This window comes from Talaromyces rugulosus, chromosome I (genome assembly GCF_013368755.1).
Source record: "Talaromyces rugulosus chromosome I, complete sequence".
Classification (NCBI taxonomy): domain Eukaryota; kingdom Fungi; phylum Ascomycota; class Eurotiomycetes; order Eurotiales; family Trichocomaceae; genus Talaromyces; species Talaromyces rugulosus.
Window position 1 is genome coordinate 5,350,617 of NC_049561.1, and position 26,640 is coordinate 5,377,256.

The 26,640-nt window shown below is 45.8% G+C and overlaps 10 protein-coding genes across 10 annotated transcripts; 4 read left to right on the forward strand and 6 right to left on the reverse strand.

Annotated features, from left to right (window-relative positions):
* Window positions 1-759: 759 nt before the first annotated feature.
* Window positions 760-2,564, forward strand: TRUGW13939_01833 (uncharacterized protein; the record flags this gene model as incomplete). The annotated part of the gene is made up of 4 exons (XM_035485030.1): window positions 760-927; window positions 979-2,155; window positions 2,227-2,338; window positions 2,390-2,564. The coding sequence occupies 4 exons, from the start codon at window positions 760-762 to the stop codon at window positions 2,562-2,564; spliced, it is 1,632 nt and encodes a 543-aa protein (XP_035340923.1).
* Window positions 2,565-2,740: 176 nt separating this feature from the next.
* Window positions 2,741-4,279, reverse strand: TRUGW13939_01834 (uncharacterized protein; the record flags this gene model as incomplete). Its single annotated transcript, XM_035485031.1, has 1 exon — window positions 2,741-4,279. One exon carries the CDS (start codon window positions 4,277-4,279, stop codon window positions 2,741-2,743), a length of 1,539 nt encoding a protein of 512 aa, XP_035340924.1.
* A 1,253-nt stretch (window positions 4,280-5,532) lies between these two features.
* On the forward strand, window positions 5,533-6,120 carry TRUGW13939_01835 (uncharacterized protein; the record flags this gene model as incomplete). The annotated part of the gene is made up of 1 exon (XM_035485032.1): window positions 5,533-6,120. The coding sequence occupies one exon, from the start codon at window positions 5,533-5,535 to the stop codon at window positions 6,118-6,120; it is 588 nt and encodes a 195-aa protein (XP_035340925.1).
* A 144-nt stretch (window positions 6,121-6,264) lies between these two features.
* Window positions 6,265-7,194, reverse strand: TRUGW13939_01836 (uncharacterized protein; the record flags this gene model as incomplete). Its single annotated transcript, XM_035485033.1, has 1 exon — window positions 6,265-7,194. One exon carries the CDS (start codon window positions 7,192-7,194, stop codon window positions 6,265-6,267), a length of 930 nt encoding a protein of 309 aa, XP_035340926.1.
* Window positions 7,195-7,883: 689 nt separating this feature from the next.
* TRUGW13939_01837 (uncharacterized protein) lies at window positions 7,884-8,993 on the reverse strand (the record flags this gene model as incomplete). Its single annotated transcript, XM_035485034.1, has 1 exon — window positions 7,884-8,993. The coding sequence occupies one exon, from the start codon at window positions 8,991-8,993 to the stop codon at window positions 7,884-7,886; it is 1,110 nt and encodes a 369-aa protein (XP_035340927.1).
* A 3,559-nt stretch (window positions 8,994-12,552) lies between these two features.
* Window positions 12,553-14,444, forward strand: TRUGW13939_01838 (uncharacterized protein; the record flags this gene model as incomplete). Its single annotated transcript, XM_035485035.1, has 5 exons — window positions 12,553-12,648; window positions 12,705-12,781; window positions 12,853-13,077; window positions 13,160-14,143; window positions 14,231-14,444. The coding sequence occupies 5 exons, from the start codon at window positions 12,553-12,555 to the stop codon at window positions 14,442-14,444; spliced, it is 1,596 nt and encodes a 531-aa protein (XP_035340928.1).
* A 646-nt stretch (window positions 14,445-15,090) lies between these two features.
* Window positions 15,091-20,045, forward strand: TRUGW13939_01839 (uncharacterized protein; the record flags this gene model as incomplete). Its single annotated transcript, XM_035485036.1, has 8 exons — window positions 15,091-15,822; window positions 15,898-16,213; window positions 16,511-16,688; window positions 16,750-17,270; window positions 17,338-17,694; window positions 17,757-18,952; window positions 19,002-19,176; window positions 19,240-20,045. The coding sequence occupies 8 exons, from the start codon at window positions 15,091-15,093 to the stop codon at window positions 20,043-20,045; spliced, it is 4,281 nt and encodes a 1,426-aa protein (XP_035340929.1).
* Window positions 20,046-20,351: 306 nt separating this feature from the next.
* TRUGW13939_01840 (uncharacterized protein) lies at window positions 20,352-21,969 on the reverse strand (the record flags this gene model as incomplete). The annotated part of the gene is made up of 2 exons (XM_035485037.1): window positions 20,352-20,562; window positions 20,636-21,969. The coding sequence occupies 2 exons, from the start codon at window positions 21,967-21,969 to the stop codon at window positions 20,352-20,354; spliced, it is 1,545 nt and encodes a 514-aa protein (XP_035340930.1).
* Window positions 21,970-22,311: 342 nt separating this feature from the next.
* TRUGW13939_01841 (uncharacterized protein) lies at window positions 22,312-23,734 on the reverse strand (the record flags this gene model as incomplete). Its single annotated transcript, XM_035485038.1, has 4 exons — window positions 22,312-22,362; window positions 22,424-22,697; window positions 22,747-23,066; window positions 23,123-23,734. The coding sequence occupies 4 exons, from the start codon at window positions 23,732-23,734 to the stop codon at window positions 22,312-22,314; spliced, it is 1,257 nt and encodes a 418-aa protein (XP_035340931.1).
* Window positions 23,735-24,544: 810 nt separating this feature from the next.
* On the reverse strand, window positions 24,545-25,998 carry TRUGW13939_01842 (uncharacterized protein; the record flags this gene model as incomplete). Its single annotated transcript, XM_035485039.1, has 2 exons — window positions 24,545-25,774; window positions 25,879-25,998. 2 exons carry the CDS (start codon window positions 25,996-25,998, stop codon window positions 24,545-24,547), a joined length of 1,350 nt encoding a protein of 449 aa, XP_035340932.1.
* Window positions 25,999-26,640: the final 642 nt, after the last annotated feature.

The following is a 26,640-nucleotide window of genomic DNA, read 5'->3' on the forward strand; positions in this document are numbered from 1 at the left end:
GTCAGTAGTAGTGTATTAAGAAGGAGTCAGGATTGTATTATGTTTTTCCCCCTTTTAATTGAAGTAGATTCCATCTGTTTTATATAGTTCAGTCTCATTGAACTGCCCCCACATCGCCACCACGCTATCCAATCAGGTGCGCGTTGAGCCGCTGATGAGGAATGATTCATAATGAACAATAAATGAATGAAATTCGAACATATCACAGGCTATGGTTATTATGGCTAATCATTTCGCTTGTGGCTTGTCACATGCAGATCATACATTTAGTTGACCCCACTCGACGGTCTGGGAATTTGAATTTATCAAATGCGCCCTACTTGTATATAGAGGTAGGACCTCTTAGTTATATATAATTGTTAACAACCAATATTGAAGTTATTGATATATCCAATGTTCAATCTTCTATTCCAATGTTGTTGTTCTCTTTGTAAACCTAAAAAATTTATCTTTTTGACCATGAGCGACATCTAGACAGACATAAAAGTATTCAATGTTGAGTACTCTGTAATGTTTTCCTGTAAAACGATTGGCTGTAGCGCTAAAGATCGGACCGCAGAACCTGATTGGCTAGTAAATTCGAGATGATAACAGCTCGATATGGCGTGATTTTTTTTGGCAGTAAAAACGCCTTTGACAGCGGATCGGATGTAACCCTGCGTGCGATTCTTGACCACCGGCCGCGTGGCTATTCTTCACACGACGACTGAAAACATCGACAACAAGACTCGACGAGGGACTGTTTTGCAAGTCTTCGCTATGGAGGATGAAATAGAGAAACATGGTGGATATGGCAACACTACGACTGTGACGCCGCACCATGTGTACAACGAAGATGTGCAGATTGTCGACGAGCATGAGCGAAAAGACCTCGTGCGAGGGTTGAAGCAGCGCCACGTTCAGATGATTGCCATCGCAGGTGCTATTGTAAATTAATACCTACAACAATTTATATAACAACTCCAGCTAACAGCATAGGGAACCGGTCTCTTCCTCGGTCTTGGATCGTCCATTGCTACCGCCGGACCCCTGGGTTCTCTTCTGGGATATCTGTTCGTCGGCGCAATCGTCTGCGCAGTGCAGTATGCGCTGGCCGAAGTCACTGCGCTTTTCCCCGTCACCGGTTCATTTGTCCGGCACTCGGAGATCCTGGTCGACCCCGGCCTGGCGTTTGCAGTTGGATGGAATGTTGTCTATGGCGCCTTCATGTCCGTCCCCAGCGAGGTGTCGGCGGCAGTCGTGCTCATTCAGTACTGGAACGAGAGCGTCAATCCGGCCGTCTGGGTGACCGTTCTCCTAATTCTCTCGGTGCTGGTCGCTGTCATCTTTGTCGGCGTTTACGGCGAAGTCGAGTTTTTCTTTGCGCTGCTCAAGATCCTTCTTGTTATTGGCGTGATTATCCTGGGCCTGGTGATTGACCTTGGGGGGGTTCCTGGAAAGCCTCGTCTGGGCTTTCACTATTGGAATTCCCCAGGCCCCTTTGTCGAGTACATTGCCGACGGTTCCTGGGGCCGCTTTTTGGGCTTTTGGGCGGTCCTCAGTAGTGCGGTATACTCCTTCTCTGGGGTCGAATCGCTCGCCATGGCCGCAGCTGAGACTAAGAATCCGCGCCAAAACATCCCCAAGGCCTGCAAACGCGTCTTCGCCCGGCTGACCATTTTTTATCTGCTTGCGATTCTGATCGTGGGTATGCTGGTCTCGAGCAAGGATGACCGTCTAAATGATGAGTCTGGCACTGCTACACAGAGCCCATTTGTGATTGCAGCCTCTGACGCAGGAATAAAGGCAATCCCGTCGATTGTCAACGCCGTTGTCTTGACATCGGCATGGTCTGCTTCCAATCAATCCATTCTCGCAGGGACCCGGACACTCTATGGACTGGCGATCAAGGGTCACGCTCCCAAGATTTTCCTGAGGACAACACCGTACGGCATCCCGTACATGTGTGTCGCTCTGCAAGTCGCGTTTTCGTTCCTTTCGTACATGTGTGTGTCCAGTAATGCACTGACTGTGTTTTGGTGGTTTGTCGACTTGACGGCAGCCGGCGTGCTGATTAGTTGGATGGCAATTGCGCTGAATCATATCCGCCTGATGCAGGCGTTGAAAAAGCAGGGGATTTCGCCGGATGAGTTGCCATGGCATAATTCTCTAACTCGTACGTTTGTCCCTTCATTCGTATAACATGGAAGCCATGTTTATTTTTATTTTTTTTACTAATTTAATTAGCGTACGGGTCATGGTTTGCGTTGGTATCCTGCGCTATCCTACTGTTGACCGGTGGGTTCGCCGTGTTTACTAAAGGAAACTGGGATCCATCGTCTTTTGTCTCTAGCTATCTGTATGTCTCTCTCTTCAAACTGCTTGGATCGTCAGCTAATAACGAATACAGGGACATCCCACTTGTTCTCGTCGTGTATTTGGGCTACAAATTCATCAGAAGGACGAAATTCGTCCCTCTTGAAGATGTGCCGGTGCGACAGGCCATTGAGGAAGCGCAGAATGATCCTGAAAACGTCCCTATCAAAGCGAGAGGATGGCAGAGATTAAATATTCTGTGGGGGTGAGACGATACGTGGACATTAATGTATATATACTTTATTTCCTATATTAGATACAGTTGATATAATACTTGTGAATGGTTTACACATGCATGGTGCGTGAGACATTGGAATATTCAATATTGAACTTAACATTTGAACCTAGCCGGGTTGACTCGTGATATTAAGTGATTGGGGAGTAATCACCACCACGAGGACACCAGTACTCTGCCCTTTCTCTTCAACTGCAAATCTTCCGCCGTCCACATGACGATTTTCAGCTGACGTTCAGTCAAAAGTAGATACTGAATTTTCACTACTCGATGGAGTTTGCACACTATTTGACCTTCTTCGGAACACGGACTCAAGAATGGGATATCGTTATCCGCTGGTGAGACAGAGTTGGTCGATGCAGAAATCGAGTCTGGGTACGAATACCCAAACGCCGAAAGCGTATCCGAAGCCGATGAAGGTGATGAAATCGGGGATAGACAAGTAAATGAACTACTGGTGGTAGTAGAAGAATGAGACTGGCGGTAGTCCATGCTCCGCAGACAGTTATTCTCCTCAATGTCAATCACCGCGCGCACGATTTTCTCGGCCAACATGCCCTCGCAAATCCCTTCACGGCGTGGGTAAAGCTGGAGCAGGTGCAGAGCTTTCCGTCGAAGCGTGGGATCGCGGCAGCGCGCTCCAATTATGAATAGAGGCTCAATCACGCCGGTGGCTAGAGTGAAAATTGGATGTTGTGGCTGTTGCTCTCGAATGGCGTCGTCGGGTAAACCTAACGACGGGTTTTCATCATAGTCTTTATGTTGGAGAAACTTGGCCGCTAGTTGGAGTATCTCGTGGTAAGTCGGCGTCAGCTTGTTGTCTGGATCATATAAGAATAATTTGAGCATAAAGAAAAGGTTCATAAACGCCCGTCGAAGTCGAAGTAAATCCAAAGCGTTCTCATCCGCCTCGTTCAGAGGTACGGTATTCTTTGCCAAAAAGACGGCGAGCCGGTTGTCCCATGCAACGGACTGATCTCTTAGTCTTTCTATTTCGTCTTCTGGAGAAGAACACTGCCTAGGGCTAGAGCTTTGTCCAAGGGCTACCCGCATAACATGGTTAAATATCGCCTCGAGGTCCTTGTATGCTTGGAGAAGTGATTCAAAAGGAAGTTTGGAGGGTGCTAGAATCACTTGATCGCCTGCCCATTGCAGAATGGATTCCTGGCCATCAATATACGGGCGGATCTGAGTGTCAAGGCGCGTAAAGGCTAGGATAAGTGCGTCTATACCGGCACTCTTATTGCCTGACCCACGTAGACTTTGGCCGTTGAGTCTCCATTGGTGTATCATCTTGAGACCGCTGTTGACATGCATAAACGCCTTGACTTGTCGACCCTGGAGTACGCAAAGACAGGTAAAAAGTATGCATGTAGTCAAAATGACTTGCTGGTCCAGGACGCTGTATTCATTTTGTGACAGTAACTGGGACAATGACCGAATAGCTTTATTGAATTGTCGGAGGGAAAATTGAGCATCTCTATTAGTATCCTCACGGGGGACGGTAGCCGGTGTACCATCGCTTAGAAAGGAGCGATGTATGCTGCCAAACGCAGTAGTGGCGTAAAATAATGCAGGATACTGATGAGATGCTTGCAAAATATTGTTAGACCAGAATCCGGCATCCAAGAAAGAGGCTAGGTTCGTGGTGGTTACTGATCGGAAAAAGTCGAAATGTTGATTCTCCATCTCGTCACCGGGAAGCAAACACTGTGTTGATGGGGTTGATAATAAGGTAGGTAACGAATTTGCAGGAGAGGCCACTATCTGCAATTTCTGTGGCGATGAACTTGAGGTGTCACTAATGCTCACGGACTCGATATTTTCATAGCCATCGCATTTTCGTCCGGTCGATAGGCATCTTTGACAGCTGACACAGTACTATTAGGATATTACCAGAGTTTAAAAAAACAGATGCCATACCTGGGCCTAGTTTCATCGCACTTGACTCGACGGATTCTAGACTACTTAGTGATTCGACGGCAAAGTTACATAATGATCTCCTTACTTGCAGGTCATACATCCGGTCCGAACCTTAGGGGCCCATTGTCTCCGACGGGGTCGTCCCGACCGAACCGGAATGGGGTTACCAGCAATATCCCCTGCTCCCTGTGTGTTCATCTTCATTGAGCCGGTCTAGGAAAGCGCCTAGTAGAATGGCTCTAGTATGAAATGCATACGTGTCGGCTACTAGCCTTAGCCGCAGTCGTGGTCAGGTCCAAAGGCTGCTAATACACGCAAACAGGCTAGCGGAGTAGCCTGTCTTAGGCCCATTGGCGCAAGGGAACAGATAGCAGCTGTCTATGTAGGATCAAGGTGTTGGTCGTCGTTTATTAAAGGTTGTCGAAAGGAAGAATGTTCGCCACCGGCCCGAAGCGTAAACGGCTCATAATTAAGCTCAGCCAATGATGTTACGGCGCTACATCAAATGTTGGCTGCCCAACGGTGACACCTGGTATTAAGTGAAAATGATAAATGATTATTTACTATGTATCGATATAATATTGAAATTGCCTGAGATAACATTTGAGCTCGTATTGCGAAGCCTTCACGGTCTGGTACGGCGGACTGTAGCGGCATAACTAGCTGGGTCTAGCATGATCAAAGAAACTTGGAATACCTGAAACATTTATTTTTCTCCGCTGAACTGTTCAAAATTGAACCATTTTTTGGGGCGGTAGTAAAGACTCGAAATATTGACATTGGTATGTACATCACTTTTGTTCTTTTGGACTGGTAGTCTTACACCCTGAGTCCACGTGTAAAACCCACCCCTTACAGTCACCCAGTGGTTAACAACGTGCCGAGTTCAAGTTTTGGGTTTATACCCTTCCAACAAAAGTGTCTTGCAAACCTTCCACCGCTATCACAAACAGGTCCAGACCAACAAATATTTGATCCCTTCGACATCTTGCTCACCAAAGGTAGCTTTATTCCTTACGATGCGACGAGTCTCGCGTCTTCTTGCTGGGATGCGGCGGTTTATGTTGCTTAATGCAACCTGTCCCGATAATTCTCCTACAGTCTCGTGGATACTGAAGCATCGGTCGAAGTACGTTGGGCAATTTGGCCTCAGAAAGGGGAACACACCCACCGAATCGCTATATCTCATGTATGAATATATTGTGGCAGGGTGGACAGTTGGCCTACGCAATGAGATTGAATATTTCTTTAATCAATCATCCTGGGCAGTCTCCGCAATCCCCGACCCTAAAGACCCGGACCCAGAGCGATATGCCATCCTTGCTGTTTTGCCTTACTACCTAACAAGGGCGTTCAACCGGCTCATTGAGCGCGGAATACCACGAGATTGCCCCGCAATCATCACGTCTGAGGAAATGGAGGATGAATTGAGAGCTCGGCCGAAAGTACTGGAAAAGGAACCAAGCTGGGTTGAGCAGGTGCCGAGTTTGGAGCAAACACTGATCATACCAGACGACAACGGAGAGGTCCCTCCAGAGAGAGATAGGAGTGAGCAATTTCTGAGGAAAAAAGTTATTATGGAAGAGCCTCATACATTGTTTGTTTAGAAAACGACATCAATCCTATGTGGACTATAAGCCAGGGAATTTTTCCTCGATACATACATATAATGCTAATAATAATACATAATATATCCTGGGCCTATCGCTTAAGCTACTACTTGAAACAACATTTGAAAACTAGACAGCTTTCTAAATGGTGACCCTTATAGGCTGCCGCCGTTTCTCATCTCGGAGACCGCCAACAATGGCTGGGTTCACAAGTTGACATTTCGCTTCAGTAGGAGATTTGAAAAATTCCGGTACAAGTTCTTTTATCATGCGTAAAACATTCCAAACTCCACCTCCTGAGACTACAGTGCGTTCATATAGATCCTGCAGTGCATCGAATTGCAGCCATTCGGTTCCCGCCCCTTCATGGACATGTCCAAATACATGCAAGCGCGGACGAACACGCCACACCTCCTGCAATAAATGCACGCATCCGAGCGTCATGAGGTCAAGATGTGCGCGTGGCGGGCCATGTGTTATCAGTATGTCGATATCATCAGGTATCTCACCCTTCCATATATTCTCAGAACGAGGATACTGAAAGGCCCAGTTACCGTGACGGGCTGAGTATGGGCTACCGTAAATACGGATCGAACGCCCGTTCTGACATGTTATGGTTGTTTCTGAGTTCTGGAGGTATATTATATCTCCCCAGTCGAAATATTCATCTTGAGCTTTGGATGTATGTGTAGAAGATGCTGCGCTGTGGTAATTGGCGTCAAGACACAGGTCATGATTCCCAGCAACCACTATCTTATTCGGATGTGGCTGGGCGCGTAACCAGTCCACAGTCACTTTTAACTCCGTCAGAGATCCTGATTGAGTCAGATCTCCAGCATGGATTAGGACATCTCCATCTGGTAAAGCCGGCTGGCTGTTATGGGTGTCTGAGACGCAAACCACAGAGATGGGGGTTGTAATTGGCTGAGTGGGTATTCTTGATTGCCAGGTATAAAACTTGCGTGCAAGAAAAACACAGGGCTGTTTTAGAAACTCCTGCCAGCTTGACGAGCGTGGGCGGTTGAGCAGGGCGTCAAGCGAACCAACGTTTTGCTTCCCAAACAGGGCCATAGCATCGATTACTGTTGAATACCTTTGATATCACCGATTTTCAGGGTGGCAATGCAATTTAACATTTAAATGTTGTGTTGGTTAAGTGGAAGAACTTGAATGAATCAGGCTACACAAGGAGGCTCGTAGTCACTGGCGCTTACCCATGTCGAGATCCAAACCGAGCTAAACCGGATTTGGTAATTTGGCATTATCACAGTAGGCAACATATCATTGTCCTGGGTTCACCTTGTTTTTTCTAAAAAAAAAAAAAAAAGAATGCATAAGAGAGAAGGAATTTTTGTTCATATATTTTGAAATCGAATTTATAATTTAAAAAATTTTTACTCGTTCTATTATTACATGTATATGGACGATTCCACAGATGTCTATATGATTGACGCTATTTATTTGTTCACCAACGACATTAGCACCCCAACTTCATATTTAGATTTGTTATCACAAGATAAATGTATTTTTCTATTTGAAAACTATTTACCACTCTACCTTGGGCAATTAACGCTGTAAACCCCATAGAAAGTACTATAGTCTCGGAAGTCCATTGCAATAGCTAGCGTGAAACAACGATGAAAAATAATAAAATATCGAAAGTCAAATGTTCTAATATATCATTGACCAAAAGGAAAGGATATACCTGCAAAGAAGTGACCAGTTGGCGGAATAAATGGAATGAAATAATAGTGTGCGCTTTATAAAGTGACAACAATCTTACTTGCAGAAACACCCTTCTTCTGGGCGTCAAAACCATCTTGAATGTGTTCAAGACCATGTCCGACAACCTCAGCCTTTGGTGCAGGCGTAAAAGTGCCTGCAGTGAGAGCCTTTGGAAGATAATCAACGAATATGGCCTTGCATACATTACTGTTAGTGATCATACCAGCATTGAGCAAGTTAGACTTGATGTCCTTGAAGAACCCCTTTACTTTGAAAGAGATCATCCAGGAGACGAAAAAGACAACAGTGCGGAAGAAAACCAGGATCTGGGGCTCTTTCTGAGGAACAGGGAAAGAAGCCATGGCGATAAACTTGTTACCGCTTGAATTGTTCAAGACTTCCATGCATTTCTCAGCAGCACCTTGGCCAATGGATAGAGCACCTGCGGTAGATTTCCCTTTTAGAGCTCGAGCCATGTCGGCGACAACGGTAGGGCTTTTGTAATCGAATATTTCACTAGCACCTAATGATTTGAGGTACTTGTGGTTCTTGGGCGAGGCTGTAGTGAATACCTCATATCCGGCAGCAACACTTAGCTGAATCGCATTGACCCCGACACTAGTAGAGCCTCCCCAAATAATGAGTGTCTTTCCATTAAATGGTTTGGCCGGCTCGGAAGGTAAGTCGAGGGCCAATTCGGTCTCTTCAAAAAGACCTGCAGCGGCAGTAGCAAGTCCAAGAGGAACAGCGGCGGCAGACTCATAAGGCAGTTCGTCCGGAATATGCGAGACCATGTTAGGACGCAACACGGTATATAGCTGAAAGCCACCCTCTGCAGGGTCATTTATTTTTGCATCACTTCCACGAGTGAAACCAAGCACACGGTCTCCGACTTTGAAGCGAGTCACATTCTTACCAACCTCAACCACTTCTCCAGCCACGTCCGAGCCAAGGACAAATGGGTAGGCAAGATGGGTGAACATTATATCACCTCGGGACTGGATGAGCCAGTCGATTGGGTTGATGGCAACGGCGCCGTTTTTCACCACAATTTTATCGGCCTCTGCAGAGGGATACGGCGCTTCTCTAACTTCGAGAGAAAAGGCCTTTTGGCCAGGTTGGTAAGCAGCGCGATTGGTAGGCATTGGTGATCGAATGATATGAATCTGAGATATGTGTATGCAAAGTAAAAAAGAGGGTGGAGTAACTCGAAACTAAGAACAGAAGATTCAAGTTAGAATTATTATTATGACTGTAATAGCTTATAATGCCCGTGCTATTGATTTAAAAAAAAGGTTGAATGACGAGGTGTCGAGCCTGTAGTTATAAGCAGAAACATTGCGGTATCGCCGCTCTATCTCCGAAAACATTATACTTTAGCATGTAAGACTTTGAGTGGAATTTATGGGCTTACCTCTTACCTTTTGACGCCATGGAGTTAAGAAACTACATGGTATATAATACGACCATTTTGAAAATGGGCTTTTGGTTGGTTTGGCGGCGCGGAGTTTAGGGCTGAACCGGAGGGTCACCGGAGGGTCGGATTTCGGGGCTGAAATTATTCACGACGTAACTAAAAATATACGAGGAGAAATTGATAAGAATAGGAACTTGGATTAATGTACAAATTTGCCCGACTTAATGAGAGCTCAACATTGGCCTCAAAGTGTTGGAATACGTAAGGCTAATAACAGATGTATAACAATGCTAAGCCGCCTAACGAATATAGGTGCAAATCCGGATGTGTTTCCATCCGGAAAGATTAGCAGAATCCAAAAGTACCGAATATAAAAAGTAATTTTAGTGGGGTCGACAGTCGGGAATAAGAGTTAGGCAAAACCCAGTCTACTTCACTGGAGATAGAGTACTTCGGACTGAAAAAGAAATGGACTAAGTGAACAAGTGCAATAGTTTATTATCGCACAAATAGGAAACACATTCAACACTAATGATATACTAGATATTAGATATTCCATGAAGCAATCAGTTGATCGAGTGACTATCAATAAAGAGCCATCTCTTAAAAGCACAAACATCATAAAACTTCTCTCCCCCATCCTTTTGCCTTGAATTTCGGTGTGATCTTTCCTAACTTTCTTCTTCTTGTGAGTCACTATCATCATCATTTTCCTTTTGGCTATCATCCGCACTTTCTATAGTACACCCATAAGTTCAGAGAAGAGTCGCTGCCTTATCACTGTCTTTTTCTCTTCTTTGGTTCCAACGAAAGTCATCTGCAGAAAGAGAGATTCAGATAACTCAGACCATAAATCTGCCTGACCACCGTGACCAATGTTGATCTTACATATGTAGTAAATACTATGTATTCACCTGGGGAAGTCTAAAAGTTCTTGGTGTTAAGACGGTCAAGGAATTTGTGATTGCCTGTCTTTTGCGCCTGGATGATTGTTGACACGAAGCAAAAATATAAATAGCGCTCTGTGGGTCGTTTTTTTCCTCGGAATTCGAGTCCTATATTGTCTACATCCTATGTATACTTAGTTATTTTTCTTCAAGTTGACATGGAAGGGATAGAAGCTGGGCGTACCCGCCAATACCACAGGCCCGCGAAGTACAAGTAGCCGCCATGTTTCGAATAGATTTATTAAGAGGCGAATTTTTTCATCTGGGATAGGGATAATAGCAAAGTCCCATTTCCAAGCGCTAGCTCAAATGAAAGGCACAGGAAGGTATATAACTCAAAAATAAGAAGACCCAAGTTTTCTCTTGATAATGAAGACGCCCCTTCGATTGATAGCTGTTGGCACCCGTTGATAAACCATAGATTGACTGCCCAAGAGACTGAAAGTCTTTTGATGCAACTGTTAATAATAACTATCTATGTGCTATCTTATCATATACCAGCATTGTAGTCCGGGACGACAAAGGGTGCATCGAAGTAAGATGAGGAGCGGCGGTTCATTCAAGGTTGATGTATCGTTGCCTTTCAACACTTCTTGGGCGTCATCAAGGTCTGCATATACGGTGAATGCATAGTCGCTATTCTGAGGCGGCGTTTTGAGAGATTTGAATCTGGAGGTCATCAAACACATGTCAGTTTAATCAGAGTCAAAGCCAGCGGAGTGCACGACAAGTATTGAAGAAATAACCCTTTTGTGAGGAAACATACTTGAGTATTCGGAAAGTTTTCGGTACTAGATGAGTAATGGTAAAAGAGAATGACTAGGTAGCCAAACGAGAATGGAGTGACCCCGAGTTCGGTCTTTGGAGGTAGGAGAGAAATGATAAGAGAGAGCGACGAAATGAAGGTGAGTTGGAAGGAGAGTGAATAAATTTGGAATGACTTCTGGGGGGAGTTTGTGCGATGAAAAAGTGGGAGGAGTCGGTGTCCAGGATAGGTAAGTGAGAGAGACCTCCTCCATCAAAAGCAATTCTTTGATCATTCAGTCCTGTCCTTTATCTTCAACCTAAGGTTATCCGTCTCATCTTGCCATTGTCGACTTTCTGTCTCTTCTAGTCATGGAGTATATACAGCACTTAGGAAGATGCTCAAGAGTCATTTAGACTTCAGACAAGGAAATATCCACCACTTTATAACCCATTAGTCACCTTTATGGAGGGGCATGTCTTGTTGAGTGTGGTGAGTGTACCAAATATTGAAGCCGACAGACATTTTATGCGTTTGGCTGCTTATTTAATTCTTAGTATCGTGCGTTCTGCGATTATTAGTTGCAGTTAACTTTCAAAATAAGAAATTAAGCTGATCCGTTGCAAGTTAAAAATTTCCCTTGGAATAAATCCCCCTTGCATGCTTAGAGGCCAATAATAATACTCTAGTGCGAGGACATATGAGAATAGTAACGACTAGTAGTCTATAGAACAGTCTTACATATAAATCCATATAACTTCATCTATATCAATTACCTCTAGTATTTTTTACCAACTTTATAACCTCAGCGAGATATGGAAGCGGTCTAAGCCCAAGAGCACACTTGAGACCGACAAGTAGTCAACAGTGTTACGGATCCGAAGACCATCAAAAAGTTTGCCAACGAACCACTGAAAAACTGCTAAGAACTATTCTTATCCTGTCTCGCTACTGTTATCCTTATTCTATTCATCTAACAACCTAGTTTTTTGCCTATAATAATAAAGCCATCCTCCGGCCGGATTGTTCTATTCCCAGATTTTGCGATGACTGCATTCTCGTCAAAACTGCTGTAGTCGCCCTGAATCCCACGGACTGAAAACACATCTTCACTCACTTGTGGTTATTCCACCGGGCAATGTCACCCTATTTATCCGGTATAGCCTGTTTTCTGCACACGAATGAACCAATCCGGCCATGATATGCATAGCGCCTTAGTGTCTATCATGTAACCATCTCTTGGCACTGATTGACAGTACGTACATTTTCTCGGGGATTCTGGTCAATCTATTGGTAGAAGCTCTGGTATTCCCTCTTATCTCAACCAGAATATCCCCGCATAGACCACCCCGGACCCCGCATACTTGGCTACCTCGACACATGTAAGCTTCTCTTGGCTATTTATGTGATTTGTGGAATAACTATTTTCTGGGTTTTGGCCCAGACACACGTGCTACTACAAAGATGACCGTTACGGTCGCTCGACTTGCTTGTTGCTCGCAGCGTTTAGAAGCTTCCATCTCCATCCCACTACGCTCAGTGATCGTACGGAAAATACTGGCCATCTTTGTATTTTCTCAACCAATTTTGCCATCATGTCTTCTCTTCTACGAAAGATTGTCCATAATGAGGCAATGAAATCCGACCCTCAAGAAATCTACGGATGGAGGGTCTATCTTCTAGCCTGTTCGGTTCGTTAAATCTCACGAGATCATCAACTATCTCCAGCTTATCTGAAATAAAACAGGCCTGTTGCGGCGGGATGCTTTTCGGCATGGACAGCGGTATTATTGGTGGTGTTCTCACGATGGATCCTTTTCAACAGTCAGTGTGACTCTGGAAGAAATAATCCAGATCCTTCAAAAGCAAAAATACTGACATGGACCTATAATTAGAAAATATGGACTGGCAGACAAACCGGACACTGTCACAGCAAATCTTTCGGCGAATATTGTGTCTACTTTGCAGGCAGGCTGTTTTGCCGGGGCGCTGCTTGCGTCTCCTCTAGCTGATAGGATGGGAAGAAAACCGGCACTTCTCATCTCGGCCTTGGTTTCCATCGTAGGCACGGTTTTGCAGGCCGCCGCATCTGGTCAGTTGGCGGTCATGTACGTTGGAAGGTAGGTAGATACTGCTGTCTTGTGTATAAAAACTTGGGGGTTGGTTGATAAAACAAACTGCTGACAACAGAGCATAATATAGATTCATTACAGGTCTTGGTGTCGGCGGTGCTTCCATGGTCAATCCTCTTTATGTCTCTGAAAACGCCCCAAGGGCGATACGCGGAGGCCTGACGGGGCTTTATCAACTCTTCATCGTTTTCGGAATCATGATCGCATTCTGGATAAACTACGGCTGTCTACTTCACATACACGGAACGGCCATGTATTCCATACCTTTGGCAACACAGGCGATACCAGCAGTTCTTCTATTTGTTGGTATGAGCCTCTGCAATGAGTCTCCACGGTGGCTCGCCAAACAGGACAAATGGGAACAGGCCAAAGCCACGCTTTCAAAAGTTCGCGCCCTCCCCGCATCACATCCCTACGTCGTCGACGAATTCAATGATATTGTTACCCAGCTTGAAAATGAACGCCAGCTCATTGGAGGATCCGGATTCTGGGATTTGATGCGTGAAATGTGGCTGATCGCTCCCAATCGCAAACGTGCAGTCTATACTATAATCCTCATGGTCTGCCAGCAAATGACTGGCACCAATGCCATTAACTATTACGCTCCTCAGATATTTCAGAATCTCGGAGTTACAGGGAACGCTACCAATCTGTTCGCCACCGGCGTCTACGGCATTGTCAAGACGGTAGCTTGCGCCGTGTTCCTTATTTTCGTCGCCGACTCTCTCGGTAGACGTCGTTCCCTTTTGTGGACTTCTGTAGGTCAGGGGCTTGCCATGTTGTACATTGGCCTCTATGTCCGGATCTCTCCTCCAGTCACTGGAGAGCCTGTTCCTCCGGCAGGCTACGTCGCACTCGTGTGTATATTTTTGTTTGCTGCCTTTTTCCAATTTGGCTGGGGCCCCGTGTGTTGGATCTATGTGTCGGAAATCCCAACTGCAAGACTGCGGTCATTGAATGTCGCCTTTGGAGCCGCAACACAGTGGCTATTCAACTTTGTCGTGGCAAGAGCTGTGCCGTCTATGCTTGTCACTATGGGATCAAACGGTTACGGGTGAGTTTGTTCCATTTTGTCCCTTTCTTTCAAAGACCGATAAGGGGTAGTTCACTTGACGGCAGCTGATAATGGTGGTTTTAATAGAACATACATTTTCTTTGCCTGCTTTTGTTTTGCAATGGGAGTATTTGTTTGGGTCTTCATACCGGAAACTAAGGGGGTCTCACTTGAAAAAATGGACGAGTTATTCGGTGTTGTCCAGGTTGTTGACTCAAAGCGCAACGATCCCGAGCATGGCTCTGTCCAGGTAGAGGACGTAGGAAAGAGGGTTACATCTGCAGAGGTTGAAAATGTCTAGTTATTTTTTTTATAAGTTCATTTGCGGGTGTTCGCTTGACTTTTCGGAAAGGAGTGATAAGTGATACAAGTACTGAGCAAGTTGGTGTGTGCGGAATCGGGATATTGAAACATCGGCGATGACTCAGTATTCAATAAAGAATCCTATGACTCCATCTACCTAAAATAACAGCTTAACTGTCAAAGCCATCAGTAGATATAAAGATGTTGCAAATGTGAAACTTTGTCATTCCTTGTCTTTGATGGTATCAAACTTAATAATATTTATTCCCTATAAATAAGTCTACGGAAGGAAAGGCAACAACCCCTAGTTGTTTCAGCCAACATAATCTTCAGATGACAATAATGATCTATGACTAAGTTACAGCATATATCGTCGACAGTAATGACTAATATCAAATCTTTATTTAATGGGCCTAGTTCCACATAACAGTTTCTATTTTAGGCTTGGTTCATGCCAATAGTCTCGATTTATGTGGTTCGCCTTCCATATTAGGCATAGTACCTTACCTCACCAGTTGCCGAACCAGGCAATACGAAACTATTATAAAGAATCCATACCCCCGCGAGGGCTCTTGCATAGATTCTATCCTGTTTTTCATTACATGTTTCGAGGCTAAAACATACGCATCAATTTTGTGTCGATCATGGCCCGTAGATCGCTAGAGACTTTGCCGCCCGAGGTCCTATTAGAAATCGGGAGACATCTCGACAAACCGTCAACTCTATTGACGTTTATGGGCACCTGTTCGCGGTTCTATGCTTTTATTAGCCTGCACCAGGAGACACTTGTGACTCAAGTAATGGCAAACTTGGTCACCCCGGAGCTTCTCCCACAAGCAATAGCAGTCTTCGAAGCCTCGAAGGTGGAATCATGGACCCCCGAAAGAACAACTCACACTATTTCTCAATTCAAGGGATTAAGGTATATCCAGAAAGCCAGATTGTCCGTCAAGGATGGGTTGAATATCCAAAAACGACATGAACAGATTGTTCTCGCCATCAATGACTTCGTGGAACGTGCTCTACGACAGCACCCAAAAGTACTGGTAAAGCCTAAGCCGTTGTCAAAGGGCGAAAGGCTTCGAGTCGAGCGGTCCTTTTATCGATTCGAACTGTGTACCAATATATTTCGTCAACATATATTAGACGGAAATCCAACGTGCGAGAGATGTGAAACATGCAAGGAGCACACCAGATCATCCGTCAATCATGTTATTTTATTCCTCTTTTCAGACACGGATCTCGAGCAGATGGTGATAGTAACCGAATTTGTCCAAGAGAGAAAACATGGGTACATGAAGTGGGAATGGGATATCACACGCGCTTGGGGCAACCCAACAACCTCCAAAGCATGGGCTAAGTGGGTTGTGTCATTTGTGAGTTGGATCCCCTTCCATACTATATATATAAACAACGTGGTTGTTGATGACTGACAATTCAACATTGAACAGTTTGGTACCCCGATTCTAGAGCAGGATAGCTCGTCTCACAACCATAATACACCCAACTTAGAGTCGACAGATTCCACGGAAGATTCATTGACCGAGGTCAAGTCTCTCATTGCTGCATCATACGGTGGTTTAATGCCACCGGATACAGACGACGGGCCTAAAAACGCCTCACGTTGGGCAAAGAAATTTATGAAAAATCACGATTTGAATAGGTTAATCACTTTGGAGCAAAAAAGGGCCTGGGGATATGCACTTTGGGATGAATGGCGTCTCCAGGAGGAGTGGGGACTCGTTAAAGGCGTTGAAACCCCTCGCAGTTTTCCTTGATAAACGCCTTTGCCGGGAACCTAGATATGTTCTAGCGTGACATTTTAAATCTCTCAGTAAAAAAATGAATTCATCAAAATGAAAATAAATCAAGTGTGAAGTATTCAACGTAAATGAAGAGAGCTTACGTGGCGCAGCATTTATTGTTTGCAGCGGGTGCAGTAGAAAAGCACGCTAAACACACAATTAGCTCCGTGGCGCTCGTATTTGCTTCCTCCTTCGCCAGTGCCTTTTTCTTAAGTTTTATCTATTTACTCTTAAGCCTGTCAATTGTTGTTGTCTTTAGAAATTATGCCCATAGAGAAAGGGTCCGAGAAAAGACGCGATTCTTTCGCTTCGGAGACGAGTATACCCGTAAAAGACGACTCGAGGCCGCCGGTTTACCAGGCTGTTGTTGAGAATGCGTCCGGCGAAACTGCTACACAATGGACGTCGAAACAGTGGACAAGCGCCATTCTTGCGAGGTATGTTTCTTCTGAATTCTTTTTAAAATACGTGTAGCACAAGTCTGACCCTGCGGCACAGGGATTTTATCCAAATCTCCGAAAGCAAGCTACAAAGCAGGCTTGATGAATTTCTACTTCAAGCCTCGTCGTCCGAACTAGAGGCGTACGAGAAAAGCCGTACAAACTTGCTACTTATTATAGAAAATTCTCAAGAAACATACGATAAACAGTATGGAGAAGACCAGGACCCCAGCCCTGAACAAAAGTTCATTAAGATCTTCAAAAAGAACTGCAAGGAAGCTGCGGAGATAGCATTCGAGTTCTCCAAAATTCTCGATGCCATGGTTCAGGGCGCTCCCGATTTTGTTGCTCTTGCTTATGGAGTTGTGAAGATCTTGCTTTATGCACAAGTAAACTCTCAAGAGCTCAAAGTTAATATATTGAAGTACATGGAAAGAATCAAAGCGACTTTTGACATGGTCGATCATTTGACCGTCTATATTCCGAGCGCCAATCTCGTGAATGCTGTGACCCAAATGTACGGGCTATTTAATCGATTTTTGGCAAAGGCAATTCGGATGTACACCCGAAATAGATTGAGTGAGTTTGTCAAAACCATGGTAAAATTAGACCTGCTTCATCGTGCCTATTTTCTAACTTTCCACAGAAATGTATCTCACTGCTTTTGCGAAACCGTGGCGGAAACTGGAGACCATTGTGGACTCGATCGAATTCACTTATTCAAAGGTCAAGGACATTGCACAGTTTCATGCGGCGATAAACACGTCCACAAACCTGTCGCTTAATCGAGAAAATCTCGCGACCAGTCGAAATTTGGTCGCTCTCGGAGAAGGCACACTGGCTGTTATCAAACAGCTTAGCGAGCAAGTCGAGGCCTTGTCTATCAAAATGTCAAAGGAAAACGACGTCCATGAAGTTGCTGCATTACTTCACCAGCGAGTAGAAGAAAAGCTAGACAACCCTGGTCTAGACGACAAGGACAATCTACTTACACTCTCTGAGGGTATGTGCATCCACCCAAATTTCACTGTCTAAGTAGTTTTCCTGACGGCATTTTTACCCCAGAGACCAGTGATGAAGCCAACTTTGAACAGCTTCTACAAGAAGTCTTCACTGAGTTACGCGACTTTGATCAAGCCAACAATCAGCGTCGAGAAATCATAGAAGAGCTCCCCGAGATGCACAACTACCGGACAAAAAAGCGAAATCTACTCAGAGCCGAGAATATTATGGATTGGATAGAATCCGAAAAGTCTCGACTTCTTTGGATTGATGGCAGTGAAATCTTGAGTCGCGGGGATTTCAATTCTTTATTCGCCGCGCCTCTGCTGATTCTCGGCGAAAACACATTTGAATATGTCCTTGTGCTGAGGCATTTCTGCGGCGACGGCCTTGCTGTGAAGACAAACAACTATCGTACACTTGTGCAGTCATTGATATTTCAAGTTTTTAAGCAGCGACCTCGGCTTCTCAAAGCAAAACTTGAAAAGTTGAACAGGGAACACAGCAACAATCTACTTCAATTATGGAGCCTATTCACCGAGTGCCTCAAAGAAGTGAACGCGGATTGCACCTTCATCATCATTGACAGCATTGACTATCTCAGTGAAGGAGAAGTTCGAAACGGCGTCAGCGAGCGACAGATAGTCCTGCGACAGCTCGAGGCTCTTGTTAACGACACTGAGAAGATAGTTAAAATTCTGCTAACTGCCAGTATCGCACATAACAAACTCGAAAACGCAGAAGCAGGACAGACCGCTCTGGCGCTCCCATTCTCGCCCGGGGGGTCAACAACAAACCGGCAACTTTCACTGTCCATAATGCAGAATGAAATGTCGTTTCTCCCGCAGAAGTTGATTGACATCCAGGAACGTACCGGACGAACAGTAAGCTTTGCACAGCTGCCTATGCTGTATCCTCTAAATTCTATAATATACACCAAAGATACCGACGCCGACAATCAATTCCGCGCTTACATTGTCTCCGAGCTGAGCGGTATGGAGCACCGGACTCTTAACATGTACGCGCCTCTACGGATACGAGCGTGGAGTGTGGATCACAATGGCCGTTACTTTACCAAAAGATACTCGGAATTCTTAGTTTCCCAATTCCCAGGAGAAAAGCCAATCACAAGTTTAAAATTTGTGCCTACTGGTTATCTTCCGGACGAAGCAGAACGCCGAAAGGAGCTGATTGCTCGAGGTAGGAAGTACTGGGAGTTGGGAAATGGGATTTATCACAAGCAAATTATCAAGAGAGGAGTAAAGTCAACACTACATCCTCTTACATTCCAATGTTAACTTTCTCTAGGATCCCGTTCGAGTCATGGTCGATCTCCAATCTGTCCCCATCTTTGGAGATGTTCCATTGCAAGAGATTGAAGACCAATTCCCTGCCATGGCGGAGAGTAAAGCTCTGAAACCGCGAATTTTACTCGCCTGTCCACCAATAATGTCGGCTTATAATCTTCGAGATCATTCCTGGGGTGCGTACATCGGTTTCTTTTTTTCACACTCGGCATTATTTTCTTACTAAAATCATGCCGCAGATAGCGTTTTTGTAAACGATATTGGGGACATTATCTTCCAAAACAACAGCTTCGATCAAGTATATCTCTACAAAGAAACCGACAAGGCCATAATGCTCAATCTCGTCAAAACTTCCACTATTCACCGTGATACACAATTAACGAAGGACGATAACACCGCCAATGGCCATGACGACGGAATTGTGTTACTATTCCACGGCGATCCCGGAACAGGCAAGACGTTTACAGCTACATGTATTGCAGAAACAGTGCGTCGTCCCCTTCTCACGACTGTGTACACCAGCAACACGGCTTCTTTGGGCAACAAGGACTTTGAGCAGTTCCTCTCCCATCAATTCTACCTCGCCCAGCGCTGGGACGCGATCATTTTGCTTGAAAACGCGGAACAATTTCTAGGCAAGAAGAACCCAGAGGTGGCATCCGTGACACTGCGCATCATGGACCGCTTTTCTGGCGTTCTCATCCTCAGTACAAACATCAATCTCGGCCAAGTAGATAGCGCAATGCAGTCCCGCCTAACGCAGCATTTTGGATTCTACAGGATGGCGCAGGAGATCAAGGGCCAGCTATGGACCCGGCTCTTTGGCGGACTTGGCATCCAGCAGCCAGACCTAGATGAGCTCGTCCAGTTTGTCCAACACCATAATTTCTCGTCGGCGACTGCTACGGGCCGAGACATTCAGAATTCCTTCATGGCCGCGAAAAGACTTGCGGAACTTGCAGGGGAGACTCTAGGCAAGGAGCATTTGGAGAGCGTTCTAGCCCCGAGACAGAGTTATGTTGTTCATGTCGAGATAACAAGATGATGCTGGCAGCTATCAAGTAGTTTTCCATACTATTTAGAAATTAATAGACTTTATTTTCTACACTATTAACGAAACTTGTGGTTTAAGATGAAAGTCTAAGATAACGCTAAGCCCCATGCTCTACTGGACAATCCTCTCCTTCCATGGCATAACATACAACTCAAAAATCCAATACCAAAACTCTTGAATTTGGAAAATTCTTGGCAAATGCCATGGTATAAATTCGCACTAGCAACATCAGACCCTCTCTATCCCGCAATATAGGCCCCAATACGGCATGTGTATTGTGCCATGCTCTAAATTATTTTACCACCATTTATTTGCACCCTCATGATATGTCTCAAAATCCGGGACAGTGTCCAAATCCAACAGTATCGGCTCTCCCTCGCCCGGCCATTCTTCCGGATCAAAAAGAAAATTCTTACGGTAATCCGGGGACAACGCAATGTGGTGGACAGTAGGAAATGCCTGGATTATGAAACGTGACACCGTAACGATAAATTCCTCAATATTGCGTCTAGATAGATGGCGAAAGTCAGAAATGTTTATCTATAAATTAGGGGGGGGAGGAAAGGGGTAGAATAGCTTACCTTGTCTTTCTGAATTGGCCACCGGAGACATCCATGACTATTTTCCTCACTGGAGCGAATCTCTTTAAACAAGGAAGCACGGGCTTCTTCTCCTTCATGAGACTCTCGTGGATGTCGATGTTATATCCCAACCCCAGATACTCAACGTTAGGACATGCAGTCGCTACCGATTTCACAACACGAAAACTGTCCGGTGCCCAGTCAAAGAAAAGAAAAAGATGCCGCATATTTAGAAACGAAGAAACGAGTTGATGAAAGCAATCTTCGTCAAAACTCTCCGAGACTTCGATGGGAAGAAATACATCTTTATCTTTGTAGCTCATGTCACCCTTCTGGCTACTTCGGATCTCGAGTCTTTTGAGCGCGTGCAGATTGCTAAGTAACATGATGTCTTCTGTTTTTAAGGTTGGCAAAACACCAAAGATTATCCTTAAAGACTTCAAGTGAACCAACGACGCGATAGATGGGAACAATGCTTCCGTAAGAAGACCATCTATGCGGACATGCAAGTTGTCCAAATGACGAAATCTCGGGATACTGCCGAAGATATTTTGTCGTAAAACGACTCTTAGGTCTCGAAGGCTGTAAACAATCTCTTTACCGCCCAATCTACCTAATTCCTCGGGGTAGCATTCGAGGCCGAGCGTCTTCAGAGGCCGGTCTAGTAGATCTGACACCAGATTGTCTGACACCAACTTCTCAATCAACTCATCCCTATGTCCATTGGAAATATTTCCAAGATTAAATATAGAGACTGAATGAACAGATGGCATATCACGGAACCACTGACAAAGATAATCCTCGTCTATGTTTCGAACATTACGGCTGCGCATAAACTTGAGTTCGAGTTTCTCGAGATGCGGACATTTTTCTTTCAGGGCTGTCAAAAGCTCGCGGGTTAAAATACCACCAATACAAGAAAAGGCGATAACAGAGGGTCGAAGCAAGGGAAAAATTGGCTCAAGTGAGTACTCTTCTTCATAGTTCCGTTTAGTTCTACCGGGTACGAAGGGTGGCTCAACGGATATGAACCGCAGGTTTGGGAGTTCTAGACTTGTATCCTTGACTTTCTTAAGATCCTCTGTGTAACATCCGCCTTCAAAGACAATATGGCAGATGTTGGAGATATATGTATCGAGATTTGGTGAGCCCACAGCACCAAAGATTGCTCGCAAGTCGGGAAGGGTTCGATACAGTATCGGCACACAGTTGGCGAACCATGATTTGTTAACACGTAGTGCCGCTGCTAAATACTTTTTCTCGCCACCGTCAACAAGCACTTGAAGAATCGTTTGCTGTATCTCGGCTGGGAGTTGACTGTATAGGTCTGCCATGGTGAGAATGTGAAGAAGTTGCCAAAGCCCACAATGCAAATGCGCATTAGCGTCTGTAATATGTACTCGACACGTCGTTCAATACTGAGGCCGCATTTGAAACTTGGAAATAAAGATGAACCGGGGTCTTGAAATGTTTCTTTTCATTCTGTCAAAGCTACCTGACAATTGTTGTTTCTTCGTTCGTTTCATGTAATCCTTTCTTTGTTTATCTTCCTAATTTTGCTAGACTGACATCTTTATTCAAGTCACCATAGCACATTTATAGAATTACCCGTTTCATATATACAAAGAAATTAAAACTGCCCGCGATACTTCAATGGTCAAAGCAATCGAGCCTAATCAATTTTTCTTGTAATACTGTGTAAAGTCATGGCGGAGTACGTTCAAGCCCTAGACGAAATGTTAGCATAATCCACATAGCCCGCTCCCATCTCCAGCCGCAATTCCATACCAGTGTTAGTTCTTTTGCCAGTTCTTCATCTGTCTCGGCCTTGATGAGGGTTTGGAAGAAGTCATCATTCTCTCTTGCCTTGTTAGGATCCTGGTTCCAGAGTCTGCGGAAGTTCTCTCTTGACAAAGGGTCGATGACATCGACATACAGATTGCGGCGGATCTCTGCATACTTGTCGAGGATCGAGTCATCAGCAAGGTTTTGATTAATTCCATTCAAACAGTCGAAGAGACTGCCTATGTCGGCAATTCCACCAGTCAAACCGAGACCACCACTATTTTAAATCAGTTGTAGAACAAATGGCTGTGTGGGTCATGACTCACAACGGGTTGCACACATGGGCGGCATCAGCTGCCAGAAGGAACCTCCCTTTCCGGAAAGCCGGAGCACACCGTTGTTGAAGTTTGTAAGGGTTGATGTTGGTAATTGTATAGTCAGAAGGCTCAAGGTTTCCTGGTAATATTTCCTTGTAGCGAGCCGGTTGTCGCTTCTTATATTCCTCGGCAGTGAGTCCTGGCACCTCGCTGTAAGAAACTCGATACAAATGATCGTCACGACCTATCCTCGCCACCATGCACCAGTTCTTAGGATCAACAAGATAGTTGGTATCCCAATAGCCATATTGACTAAAGTCGTGGATAACCTTCCGGAAATGTCAGTGGAAAGATAACACACCCTCGGGTGAATAGACCATCATACATTTGTTGCGACAATTGCAGCATCCAAAGTCTCTCCCTGAAAGCTGTTGGGCCCAAAAAGTAGCCTTCGAATCGTACTAGTAGCACCATCGGCCCCGATAACATAGTCGCCTTCCACCTTTACGAGTCCTGTGACAGTCTGCGCTTCAACCCACGCTTTGTCGCCTTCTTCTCCAATATTGACAACACGGTGACCCCATCGAACAGTAGCTAGTGGCAGCTTCTGCAGATGGGCGTACATCAGCTTTCCGAGACGGTCAAGTGGCAGCACTACCATACGCTCGGGATCATCTGGGATGGCATCAAACCGCATTCCAACAATGACCTCCCCGTTAGCTTTGCGCCAGCATCCCGAAGCTGGCTTGAATCCACGTTCGATGACTTCGTCGATAACGCCGGCCCGGCGTAGCTCGTATACGGCAGGAGGGGCGTAATGAGCAGCTCGAGGCTGTTCGTCTATCGTCTCGGTTGCTTCAAGCAAATCCACTTTAATACCATGCTTTGCCAACAAAATCGAAAGCAGTATTCCCGAAGGTCCAGCACCAACTACCACAACGTTTGATATGCGGGGCTCCGCATTGTCCTGGGTTTCTGGCATATTGCTAGTAGTCATTGACTTTTGCCAAAAGGTGCGACACTTGGAGATTTCTGTGGGATAACCTGAGAATGGCCGGTTTATTTATTCTTACATGAAGAAACGGTTCCCCACTGGGGCCTCTAGGAAGGCTGCTCTTTTCTCCACGGTGGGGTCGCTTCAATATGCGAGTCGCTTCTAAGCAGGAAGGATGTACGGAGTATCCAATAGCAATTTAAATGCATCGCCTTTTCGCGCAACACAGAAACTGTAAGCTTCGCAATTAGCCAACACTCATGATACAATTCCTCACCGGCTTTCTAGAATAAGACATTGAAGCTGTGAAATCCTGTGAGGTCAAGGGCCCCTCCGTCGATTTTCCGGCTCGAGGCGAAGACTAGCCATCGGGATTCCCCCATCGGTCATGACTCGCAGCTACATGTCACAGCCAAATCAGCCGACTGTGGGCCACCAGGGCCGGCAGCATGTTTGATCTGCCAGATTCTGTGGCCGCAGATTGGGCGGCTCTTTTATCAGATGTCGAAATAAGCAAGCGGAAGACGGCGTTGGTCCCTCGCTGATGGACGGGCAAGGAGGTTGGAAGTTTAGTCCGAGTGAGAAGAGAAAAAGAAGGAGAGATGAGGAGAAGGAAGGTGAAGAGGTTTGTGGACGAGGAAGGTGCAGAAGGTGCAGACCCACCGCACCTGCCTCGCCTGTAAATACAGACATCGCGTCGATTACAGCTTCAAATGTGGATTATTATCTCTACATACAATCATATCCCAGCAGACTGGGTAGTTCCTCGCTTCGCTTGAAATTTCATAACGTCATGCAGCTCTGGCAAAATCCTCACATCCATGGAATGGCAACATCGAGGTCGGAGGCCACTCTCATTGCAGATACGACGCATCCCTCCAGCAGGACCATCCCGTCCCAGCACCATCCACCAGCCAGATAAATCCCATCGTCGCCGTTTCGCCATAGCCTCGTGCTCTTCTCATCTGTGCCATCTTGATTCGCGCTGTCCTCGGCAAAAATATCATTCACGATTCTTCGGCTCTCGGGGCTGCGAAGCACGCGAGTGAATGTGGCTGACTTCAAGACCGAGGATGAATCGATCGGAGTCAGCGGGTTGGTAGTGACAATGAATGAAGACAGAGACTGTTCGTGAATTGCTTCGGTGCCGTCCTTGCTGGAACGAAAGTGAATGCTTTGACGCTGTTCTGGACGCTCGCCGCTAGACAGGATAGGCAGCGTTTTCGTGTCGTTGTGTGCGACAGTGTCTACAACGGTGGTCGGAATTCGCTCCATTTTGTCTTTGAGGGGCTCGAAAACGGCCGCAACGACGTCTGGTGAAATTGCAAGGACAACCAAGTCGAATGATTCCACGCTCGTGATTCCGGCAGCGTTGGTGTAATGGACTTCAACTCCGTCCGACTTGGGCAACACTCGACTGAGGCTAACACCAAAACTAATGTCGAGTCCACGAGATAGCCGATCCTGGACAGTGCGCACTCCACTGTCAACCACATAATGTGGCTGTCCGTGGGTGCGGCGCTTGTATTGCAGAACATCAGAGGCTGGAAAATCCAGCAGTTCTTGATGCGAGCAGGTACAGACACTCGACATGAGAGGCAATAAATAATGGGACACATAATACTGCGGCAGAAAACCCCTCTGCAGGTAGTCGCCAAATCTTTCAGCCGGTCGAGTAGACGAATGCTCGACTGGGGAGAGATAGTACACACACAATGTGAACCATATGTTGAAGAAAATAGCATACAAAGCTTCTAGCAGCCACGCAAAAAAGTCGACATTGTGAGGAACGGGCGGCAGTGCATGGAAGTTGGAAGCATGCGCCATATACGGCACGCTCGCTGTCGACGTCAGGCGCGAGAAGCTGAATACGAATTGCTGGCTATGGTACTGCACGCCTAGGTAATCATACAGTCGCACCAGGTTCCTATAAAAGCCGCCTGCAAAAGCGCGCATTGGCACATCAGCCCATTCGGATTTGGTGGCGCCATCTTTTGATACAGGGAGGGCGATTGATTCGGCGCTCAGTGAACATTCTTCTTTCTGGTTCCTGGATCAGCATGGGCTTGTGGCTAGTTACCGGAGTACTTTTTTTCTCCTTGGTTTCTGCCTGTGCTTGCTTGCGACAAAGAACGAACTCAACGTACCCTTTCTAGGACTTTCACGGCGTATCGCTGTTGGACATCTTGATGCAACAGATGAGCCGTAACCAGACCGGTCAAGCCTGTCCCAACAACCGCCACCGTCTTTTGCCTCGGCTGGCCCATGCTTGCTAATCAAACGGGCGAGGGGAGGGGTATGAGATAATACAAGTCGGGCGTCACAGGGCAGGTGGAAGTCGACTGCAATCCATCAAGACGGGGAGTTGTTACTTGGATAAAAAGCAGACGGTTTTTTATTGTTGATGGTTTCGGCGTCGCATTATTATTATTGTACGGCTGCGCCTGGTGGCCAATCCACCATTTGCCATTTGCTGCAGCTCCACATGATAGCTTGGCACGTTCTACAGGCGAGACGATGATCGGCCCAATGATACAGTCGCAGCAGGACTAGTATGTACGGAGTAATCCCATCAGGGTTAGCAAACCGGCCACCTTCTCAACAACCTCGGGCTCAACAAGCGGCCAAATCGCGTTGTCACTATTTTCTTTATAGGTAAAGTTCCTACCATGAGCCCCAGTCTTCCGTCATAGAATGGCCGAGACTGCTTGTTTTTTAATAATAATACACCAAGACGATTACGGAAACTGAGATGTTGCCGACCTCAGCCTTCGGGGATCAGCCGGCGAGCAAGACCTCATACGTGAGATGTATTAGCTTGTCGTCTCGCGACGTGTCAAGGATTGACAAATGTCGCCCGGGCCATGAACGCCTGCACAGTGCGCGAATGCCAATGGCCTCCTGTCTGA